Here is a 10,739-nt window from a genome sequence, read left to right as displayed (position 1 = left end):
ATATATATATATATATATATATATATATATATATACATATATATATATATATATATATATATATCATCATCTTTTAACATCCACTTTTCAATGCTTGCATATGTTAAATTTTGGTTAGGGCAGATGTTCTAAAGTGGGATACTCTTCCTGTTGCCAACCCTCACCTTTTTCTAAGCAGAATAATATTAACCATGCCCAGACACGCTTTCCACAAAAGACAGGAAACTAACAACTTCACTTGTACGACCATACTACATGCTTACAACCACCACATGACGTTGAGACAAGGGTACACACAAATACACATGGGCTTCGTTCAGTTTCAATCTACCAAAATCCACTCACAAGGCTTTGGTTGGCTGAGGGCTATAGTAGAGGACGCTTGCACAAGGTGCTTCACAGTGGGACCAAACCTGAGACCATGCAGTAAGGAAGCAAGCTTCTTAACCACACAACCACTTCTACACACATCCAGACAGTGAGAGAATGATGACAGAGAAAGAGAGAATACAAAAAATATAGAGGAAGTATGGCAACATTAGCTTAATATACCAAAATGGAATGTTTACATTGCATTACAATGTATCATTCCTTTAAACAGCTGATACATCTAGACAGTGCATGAAATCACATAAAATATATATTTCTATCCTTAATGGGTGTATAAGAAGCCATAATTTTACCCTTGCCATACTCTTTTCCAGAAACAGATGGTAATGTATGTTTAAATAGAGATATAGACTGTATTTCTGTTCCAGAAACAGGTGGTAAGACTATGTTAAATCATGTCTAAATAACAACACAGAATGTGATTCTATTCCAGAAACGGTAACATGTTAAGCTAATTTGAACACATATACACAGACTCTAAATATACTCTAGAAATAGGCGGTAATGCTGTGCTGGGGCATGGTTAAAAACAGATGTGTAGAATGTAAAATCTATTGCCAAAGGAGAAAGTAATGCTACATTTAAAAACAGATACAGAATGTAAACACACATCGAAAACTGATGGCTTTGCTATATTAAGCAATCTTTAAAAACAGATATCATTCTACATGATACCAGCACCAGTGTTTTTTACGAAGCACCTTCAACTAAATGTAAATCACCAGCATTTAATATACACTTTTCCATGCTTGTAGAGGTCAGACAGAATTTGTTGGGAGATTTACTATGGTCAGATGCCTTTCCTATCACCAGCCTGATACTATTTTCAAGATAAGTAATATTTTCCCCATGGTCAGACATATTTTGCACAGAAGACTGGAAACAAACATCACCTGTATGATGATGATGCTTGTTTATAACCATAAAGTAAAGACAAGGGTGTACACATACACATACACATACACACACACATGCGTGCATATGTATACATGTTTCTTAGAGCTTCTCACCATTAAATTCACTCACAAGGCATTTTGGGGTGCCTGGGACAATAATAGAAGACACTTGTCCAAGGTGTCACACAGTTAGACTGAATCCAAGGCCATATGGCTGGAAAACAAGCTACTCAACCACACCACCACGCCTGTGCCTATACTTCAAAAATACTTCATAAACAATATTGCTATGTTAAGCTACATTTTAAAATGTTTATAAATCTAATCTACTCCAAAAAGGAATGGTTATGCTATGTTTATGAACAAAAAGAAAAAGGCCCAGCCATCAGTCACAAGTGTGAATGATCCAGTAGTTTATAACTTGCTTTCACTAATTGTTTTAGGTGACTATATAGTAGTAAGTGGAGGCGCAATGGCCCAGTGGTTAGGGCAGCGGACTCGCGTTCATAGGATCACGGTTTCGATTCACAGACTGGGTGTTGTGAGTGTTTATTGAGCGAAAACACCTAAAGCTCCACGAGGCTCCGGCAGGGGATGGTGGCGAACCCTGCTGTATTCTTTCACCACAACTTTCTCTCACTCTTACTTCCTGTTTCTATTGTGCCTGTAATTCAAAGGGTCAGCCTTGTCAACACTGTGTCACGCTGAATATACCCGAGAACTACATTAAGGGTACACGTGTCTGTGGAGTGCTCAGCCACTTGCACGTTAATTTCATGAGCAGGCTGTTCCGTTGATTGGATCAACTGGAACCCTCGACGCCGTAAGCGATGGAGTGCCGACAATAGTAGTAAACAGGCACAAACACCCTCTTGACACTCCTAATTGTGGCCCAGCAGAAATTCAATGATATAACAGCAGAAGAGAGAGAAGGATGCACTGGCAGTTAATTGGTAGAATAGACTGGAGCAATATGATATAAAGTGTCTTGCCCAAGGGCAAAATGTGCTACTTGAAGCAGGAATTGAACCCATGACCTTATGATCATGAGCCCAACATTCTAAACAGCAAGCCATATTTAAATACAGATGTACAGAGAATAAATATACTGCAGAAATTGATGGTAATGTTGTGTTAAGCTGTGTTTATATACAGGCATATAAAATGTAAACCTACTCCAGTAACATATAGTATGTTATAGTAAGCAAAGTTTAAATGCAGACATCCAGAATGTAAATCAAATAGCAAGGAAACTAAACAATATAATGCTTCAAAGATATAACATTTATCAATAATATAAATTAGAAATTTGATAAAATATTATTTGAATAAAAAAAAAACAATACTTGAAATTATAAACTACGAAAATATTTCTTTACAAAATAGAAATGGTTAGCTTCTACAAAGTATAAATAAAAGAAGGAAGCAAAAATAACAATGATACTTACTAACTGAACTTCTCCGAATGCTCCTCTACCAATGACTTTCACCATTTCGAAATCATTAGGTTGAAGACGGCAAAGGTTGATGAATTCAACTGATCTAACATCTACAAGAGAAACCAAAGGGAAAATTTAAATCATAAGTGACAATTTTAAAACATTATTTTAATCTGGTACCAGATTATCTCCTCCAATGCCACCTATGTTATAGCAAGATACCTGTTTCTGTTACACTCAAACCTTTCATCCTCTGACACAAGTTCCCCTTCTCAAATGCCCCTGCCCCTCTTATAATTCCTTGTCTTGCGAGTTACTTGGTTACCCTGTCAATGCTGGTGCCATGTAAAAAGCATCCAGTTCACACTGTAAAGTGGCTGGTATTTGGAATGGCATCCAGCAGTAAAAATCATGCCATAATTGACCTCGCCTATGCTGGTACCATGTAAAAAGCACTAAGTCCACTCTGCAGGGTGTTTGCTGTTAGGAAGAGCATCTATCTGTACAACATTGAAATGATAGTGGGACTAAATCTAGAGAGATTATACCAGGGTAAGGAACTTTATCAACTCTATGGAGAAAACAATTTCAACTACAACGGTAATGTATTGAATTGCTGTTCAAATGTTGGATAAAGTGAATCAACACAGACTATGCACCATTAGAAGTCTTGTCTATAAAACTGTAAAGCAAGATGACAGAAATACAAAAATAAAGAAAGCTCGTAATCATTCAATAGATTAGACTAAGTGAATGATTTTTCAAAGAGGTGTGAAAATGTCTGTTTATTGGCTTTGAAAGAAGAAAGTCAAAAGCATACACATAGTAAGTTTCTGTTGCTTATGGCTGTAGAAAAGACTAAATACTAAGTTGAATTTTAGGAGTCAACCATTCACTAGTATAATTCTGTATGGCCCACTGATTAGTTACTCTTGGTGTTGTTGCAGATAATTAATTTTTACTGCTAGAATAGTGATGACTGGAACCAACTGCCTGCTACAGCAATGGAAGGATCCAAACTAAAGCTGCCAGCATATTTTATATAGAATGGAGCCAGGCAACACTTAATGTTACGGAGCCAACTGCAGCTAGCTGGATAAATTAATATAACTGAGAGGTAAACTTTACAGCAATGTATGTAGGATGTATTATAAACTGATGTCTAAGTATAGTTTCTCAGTTCATTTTCAGTAGTCACTATTGTAGAGCTAGATCCACTGAAGACTGACTTTCTTGCATCACAAACCAGTAATTCTCTAATACTTTGAGAAATTTGAGAAACCCCATACGTTTCAGTGGTTAATATTGCAGTTGTTCAATCAACTGAGTGACCACCTCATGGTTGAGTATTCCACAGACATATGTAACCATAACAGAATCCTCAGAAAGAATCAGCATAACATAGTGACAAGGTCAACTCTTTGAATTATAGGAACAATCCGTGTATATCTGTAATTTAAAAGTCCAGAGTTTCCTTCCACCCAATTTCACTTCCAAGACTTGGGTTGACTCAAAGCTTAGGTGGCAGACACTTGCCAAAGACCCCTCCTATTCAGGGAAGTGAGAATTGCAAAATAAACTTCTCAACCAATCAGTTATGCCAGAACCCATACTCTCACTCTACATATTTTGTTTTAATCCCTTTCCAGCTCCAAATGATCACTCCTCAACAAGAAACCTGTCCTACTCTGGCCCTTTTCCCTCATACTTTACCTCCCTCTACTCCTCATCTCCTAGCATAAACTTGACCCACCCCCGAAGGTTCATAGTCTTGCAAGCAGGTGACACAAAAAAAATGAACACAGCACACACTGTAAAGAGGTCAGCATTAGGAAGGGTGTCCAACCATAGAAACCACACCAAAGCAGGCACTAAAACATGATGCATTCCTTGAGCTCATTGGATCCTATCACACTGTCAAGCCCGTTCTAGAATGAAACATGGAAATCAAATGATGATGATGCAAATAGTGTGTGTGTGTGTGTGTAAACATAGTTACACAGGTATATTCATAAAACTCAATGATTTATACAAATACTGCATTTTTACAGTAGCTGCCATATACACAGATGAACACAAACAGTAAAAAACTAGAATAAAGTAAACATACATAAAGAGAGTTCAGCTATATACAAATCACACACATAAAAACAACTTCAAAATTATCACTGTGACTCATAAATGATTATTTTTATCATTTTACTGAAGTCTTTACTCTCACACGCTTTATTGCCATCACTACAGTGACTCACACTCAAAACTAGTTTCAATAATTTCAACAGACATTTTACTTAGTTTATTTCCACAAACATCTTTACACGTGTCTATACAAATACACATGTAATTTTGTACGTGTGCATACATTAAAACACACACACACACACACACTCATTTTACACCTGCCTTTTGATGCTCCCATAGATTAGACAAATACATAAAAATTGAGGTATTGTTTTAGCACTATGTTGTTCATGAATAAAAAAAGGTATAACGATGTAGGTGTACATTTTTGGGACATGTAATAACTGTGTTTGACTACTGAATTAGACAAGTTAATCATGTTCATTTTCCGAGTATGTCATTGAATTTTTTTTTTTATCTTTTTATTCATAAATACAGTGCATTTCTGTCATAAAGTGCCATGAATAAAGACCTGTGTGTAGAAATATATTAAAGCATGAAGGATGATATCCTCAGTATTGGAGTGTATGAGGTCTGAAGTAATAGTTAGCAGGTCAAAGGTGTTAGTGACAAACCCCTGAGTTCCACCTTGGTTCATAAGAGAAGCTATCAGGGAAAATAGTCTAACTAGGAACTTTCAATGAAAAAAATGGTAAGAAATTAAGTAAAAAGTTTTGCATGTAGGTTTTGCAGGTAAGGCCACTCCCTTTGGTTGAAGAGAATTGGCCTGCAGGAGTCCTGTGCCAGCGCCACGTAAAAATCACTTATACTGGTGCCACATAAAAGCGCACTCATTAAAATCACCAAGCACACACTGTAAAACAGTTGGTGTTAGGAAGAGCATCCAGTCATAGAAACCATGCCAAATCAGACTTGCTAGCTTTGGTTGAACCATGCAACTCATGCCAGCATGGAAAATGGGTGTTAAATGATGATGATGATGATGATGATGATGATGATGATGATGATGATGATGTTTTCTGCACAAGATGATGTCAAAGACAAAATATTTCGCTTTTACCAATGTAATACCTATATCTATGGGTGGATTTTTATTTCAAAATACTTATCTTCATGAGGAGATTGGGAGGGTTGGTTCGAAAAAGGAGGACGCCCAAAATCGGGCAAGATGGCAAGATGGTGTGAGGGCGGTTGCTATGGCATTGAGGTAGATCTGGCCACCCCTGTTAACGGGGACAAAACCCCGGATTTAAAACACTGGATAATAATGACTTATCTTCAGTCTATACCAATACTGCCATATTTTAGTCTAACAAAGATAGCCACCTTCAATGGAAGAAAGCAGGGTGCAAAGATTGAATACAACTTACTTATAAATTATATGATAAAATGACCCCCACCCAACCACCAAAAAATAAAAATAGTGATATGAACATCACATTTTTCACGCCTGCTAGCATGCATGCGCATAATAGGTACAGTAAACAATTTCATATAAAGTCACATTTGCATATTGAGCAATTAATGATTAAGCAAGTCTTGACCAAACTTCCCTTTTGGTACAACCTATATATGAACTGTGTGTTTTTGTTCACACTTAAGTTTCAATAATAACTGTGTGTATGTATGTATTCCTTTCTTATAAACACACAAACCATAGTGAAGTAATTATAAACTTAGATAAAAGAACTATTCCATTGCCTTGTGGTTTTTCCATATGGCTAACTGACCTAGGTAGCAGCACAGAAAACCCATGTTGAAAACATGCATGAACTACTGTCAGATATTTTCACCTGTTTTTTTTTTTTAATTTCTTCTGTTTGAGCTCACTGATGGGCAAACACATTGAAATGCACAAGTCCATAGCTTTAAAAATAGTTAGAGGAGAAAGGTGTATGAGTATTTATAAATAACTGATATTACAACAATAGTACGACTACAAACTTTGTCCATTTCCACCACTGCCACCTCTATAACAACTACTACTACTACTACTACTACTACCACCACTGCCAATACCAGTAGTAGTACTGCTTGGCTTAGCAGTTAGAGTGTTCGACTCATGATCGTAAGATTGCGGTTTCAATTCCTGGACTGGGTCACATGTTGTGTTTTTGAGCAAAACACTTCATTTCAAGTTGTTCCAGTCCACTCAGCTGGCAAAAATGAGTAATCCTGCAACAGACTGGCATCCCATCCAGGTGCAGAATATATACACCATAGAAACCGGCCCTATGAGTCTATGACTTCAGAAGGAACTTTATTGTCATGTCCAACAGGGCTGCTGATTATATGTAAAGACAGGAAAATGTTTGGAGTTGAACCAAACTTTTTATCCATTTTTAATATTCAGTGAACTCTACTATTTTTACTCTTACATGCGTTCTGTTGTAAACAATAGCCATATCACAATTTACAAGAGGTTGATTTCTGTGAGTTCTCTGATGGCTGACCAGGCCAGCATGACACAACAGTGTGTGTTATATATATATATATTTTTATTTCATTTATATTTCAGAATAAAAAATGAAGAGCAAGTATGTGGGGGGGGGGGGCTGTGTCTTGGTTTTGGTGCCTATGTTTGTTTTCCACTACCACTTGACAACCAGTGTTGGTGTGTTTATGTCCTTATAGCTTAGCAGTTCAGCAAAAGCGACTGAAAGAATAAGTACCAGGCTTTAAAAAAAATTATAAGTACTGGAGTCAATTCAGCGGACTAAACATTCTTCAAGGCAGTGCACCAGCATGGCCATAGTCTAATGAAACAAGTAAGAGATAAAAAGATACACACGCACACACACACACACTCTCTCTCTCTCTCTCTCTCTCTCCCTCTCTCTCTCTCTCTCTCAAAAGACCAACACACATCGAATCCATACTTAAAGACATAGTCTTTGTTGATAACCGGCCTTAATACAATAATAAAAAAGCTATAGAAACCCTGTATAGTTTTCATGTAAGTTACATTGATTCTTTCTAAGTTCAAAAAACAAAGACAACTTATCCTCTACCACCACTCTGATGTAACAACTGCCATGTAACAAGATCTGTCAATGTAATGCAATACAGGTTTACAATCCTTCAAGCATTTTCATTCTATTATTTTAAATAGTAACAGCTAGCTGAATCAATGAAGCATTAAAACAAAATACTTTACAATATTTAGACATGGCTGTGTGGTAAGAAACTTGCTTATGAACCACATGGTTTCAAGTTCAGTCCCACTGCGTGGCACCCTGGGCAAGTGTCTTCTACTATAGCCTCAAGCCGACCAAAGACTTGTCAGTGGATTGGTAGACAGAAACTGAAGGAAGCCTGTCGTTTGTATATATATGTACATATGTATGTATATTTATGTGTGTGTGTCTTTGTGTCTGTGTTTGTGTCTGCATAATGACAACAAGCAATGTAAGTATCATAACACCATTTCATTCAGAAGTGAAATTGTGGAATGTTAACATTCACACACACACACACACACACACACACACACACACACACACACACACACACACACACACACACACACACACACACACACACACACACACACACACACACACACACACACACACACACAGTGTATTTTCATACAATTTTCACTTACCAATTTTACTTGCAAAGCATTACTTGACTTGAGGCTACAGCAGAAGACACTTGCTCAAGATGCTGTGCAGACAGATTCAACCCAAACACCATGTGGTTGAGAAGTGCATGTGCCCAGTGTCTTTGTTTGTGTGCATGAGACAGACAGAGTAAGTGTGTGTGTGTGTGTGTGTGTGAGCAAAGAACGTGTGTGCGGAGATAAAAGCAGGTAAGCATTTTCGAGAAATAGATACCAAACCAACTGGTGTTAGTCTCCGACATGCTTGAATGCATGAAACAAAAAATGACAAGCTACAAACCACTTGACAGAAAAGACAACAGCAAACGTGTGTGTGTATACACACACACACACACACACGTGTGCATAGATAAAAGTGTGGATATGATGAAGTCTGAAATCTAACACAACACCAAAACACACACAAGTAGAAACTCACTACTACGCACAAAAATACACAGTGTCACTGCCGCATTCATTACAATTATTCATATGCCCATACACACACACAAATATGCTTTATAAACATACAAACATGAACAAAATACACTTTTGGATTCTGACATATAAGCATAAAACAAGGAGTGTGAGCTAGCACAACGGATGTGCATGAGAAGCATATTGATAATAAAGTCACAGGCTGAGACGAAAGAACTTTGACAAACCAATTAATTCATCTATATATTTATTAAGTAATTACCTAATTTACTGAGACTACATTGGTTACAAGGATGAGGGTTCCAGCTAATCCAATCAACAGAACAGCATGCACATGAAATTAACATGCAAGTGGCTAAGCACTCCACAGACATGCATTCCCTTAAGGTAGTTCTCAAGGAGATTCAGCATAACACAGTCTGTAACAAGGCTGATCCTTTGAGTTACACTGCAAAATATAGCATCTTGCTAAAGAACACAAAGCGCCACCAGATACTGAACTCACGACCTTACAATTGTGAGCAGAATACCCTAGTCACTAAGTCACATGCCTTCAAACATGAGGCTTAGTGGTTAGGGTATTACCTAATTTATTAATAATAAAACTGAAGTGAAGCACTACCAGAGTGTGTGTCCTCTTGGTAGTATGATCCTATATAAATATGAGCAAAAAATTGAACTTTACCAAAAAGGGTTCAGGATACATGAACCAGTTTAAACTATGCCACCATAGAAGAACAGGCATAAAAATTAAAAGATGAGAATAATAATACAATCCTTGAAGATGGTCAGAGCTTTCAACAAAAGTGGGGAAAAGCAAAATATAAATGTCAATGTATAAAATAAACATTAACCTTCATAAAGAAGAAGATGGGAGTAAAAACACCAATTAATCTGACATCAACAGCCCAAAATTATCTTCCCCTTCCCAACCTCCAACGCTAACAACATTGTATTCTCTGCAGAATCAACACACAAACGAAAGCTAAGTCTTAAAGAAGGTGGGGCAGAATTAAGTTTCGGTGGAAATACATAATTAAATAAATAGATATACAGAATGGTAAGCAAAGGTTAAGCATAACAGTTCCCACTTTTAAGAACATCAACAGATGGTATTCTCTTATGTGTAATAGTAGGTTATTTCATATGCCTGAGTATGTAAGAAGAAGTGAAGCGGAGATAGCAGTGAATTTCTTTCTCTATCCCATCACACTACAAAACAATAAAAGAAGGCAGCTGTTTGTGGAGGAATTAAAACAGGCATGCAAACAGATAGCAAAAAAAGTAATTTATTATGTTTATGGCATCAAAGCACAGAAATAGAATATTTGGCAATGATGGAAAATTATTCACATCAACAAATGAGCAGCACACTTTGAAGGAAGTAACTGAAATATACAATACATTGATATCAACTGTTTTTGTAGGACATTGGTTATCTTCCCTTTTAATGTGTCTTCCAAACCAAGACTATCTGCACCAGGTATTTGTTGTTGGCACTCCGTCACTTACGACGTCAAGGGTTCCAGTTGATCTGATCAACGGAACAGCCTGCTCATGAAATTAACGTGCAAGTGGCTGAGCACTCCACAGCCACGTGTACTCTTAACATAGTTCTCGAGGATATTCAGTGTGACAGTGTGACAAGGCTGACCCTTTGAATTACAGGCACAGGAAGTAAGAGTGAGAGAAAGTTGTGGTGAAAGAGTACAGCAGGGTTCGCCACCATCCCCTGCCGGAGCCTCGTGGAGCTTTAGGTGTTTTCGCTCAATAAACACTCACAACGCCCGGTCTGGGAATCGAAACCGCGATCCTATGACCGCGAGTCCA

General features: G+C 37.4%; 1 protein-coding gene across 3 annotated transcripts in view; it reads right to left on the bottom strand.

The window, feature by feature from the left end:
• LOC106876226 (rho-associated protein kinase 2) overlaps positions 1-10,739 on the bottom strand; it is a 204,609-nt gene that overhangs the window by 94,643 nt on the left and 99,227 nt on the right. For all 3 annotated transcript variants that reach the window (XR_001410211.2, XM_014924712.2, XM_014924703.2), the window contains exon 3: positions 2,735-2,835. Coding sequence is in view for 2 of the 3 variants with exons in the window: in XM_014924712.2 (XP_014780198.1) it covers positions 2,735-2,835 (101 nt within the window). In the remaining variant the exon portion in view is untranslated. The remainder of the gene's footprint in view (positions 1-2,734; positions 2,836-10,739) is intronic.

Source organism: Octopus bimaculoides, chromosome 8, assembly GCF_001194135.2.
Source record: "Octopus bimaculoides isolate UCB-OBI-ISO-001 chromosome 8, ASM119413v2, whole genome shotgun sequence".
Taxonomy (NCBI): domain Eukaryota; kingdom Metazoa; phylum Mollusca; class Cephalopoda; order Octopoda; family Octopodidae; genus Octopus; species Octopus bimaculoides.
This window is presented reverse-complemented; position numbering and strand designations above follow the sequence as displayed.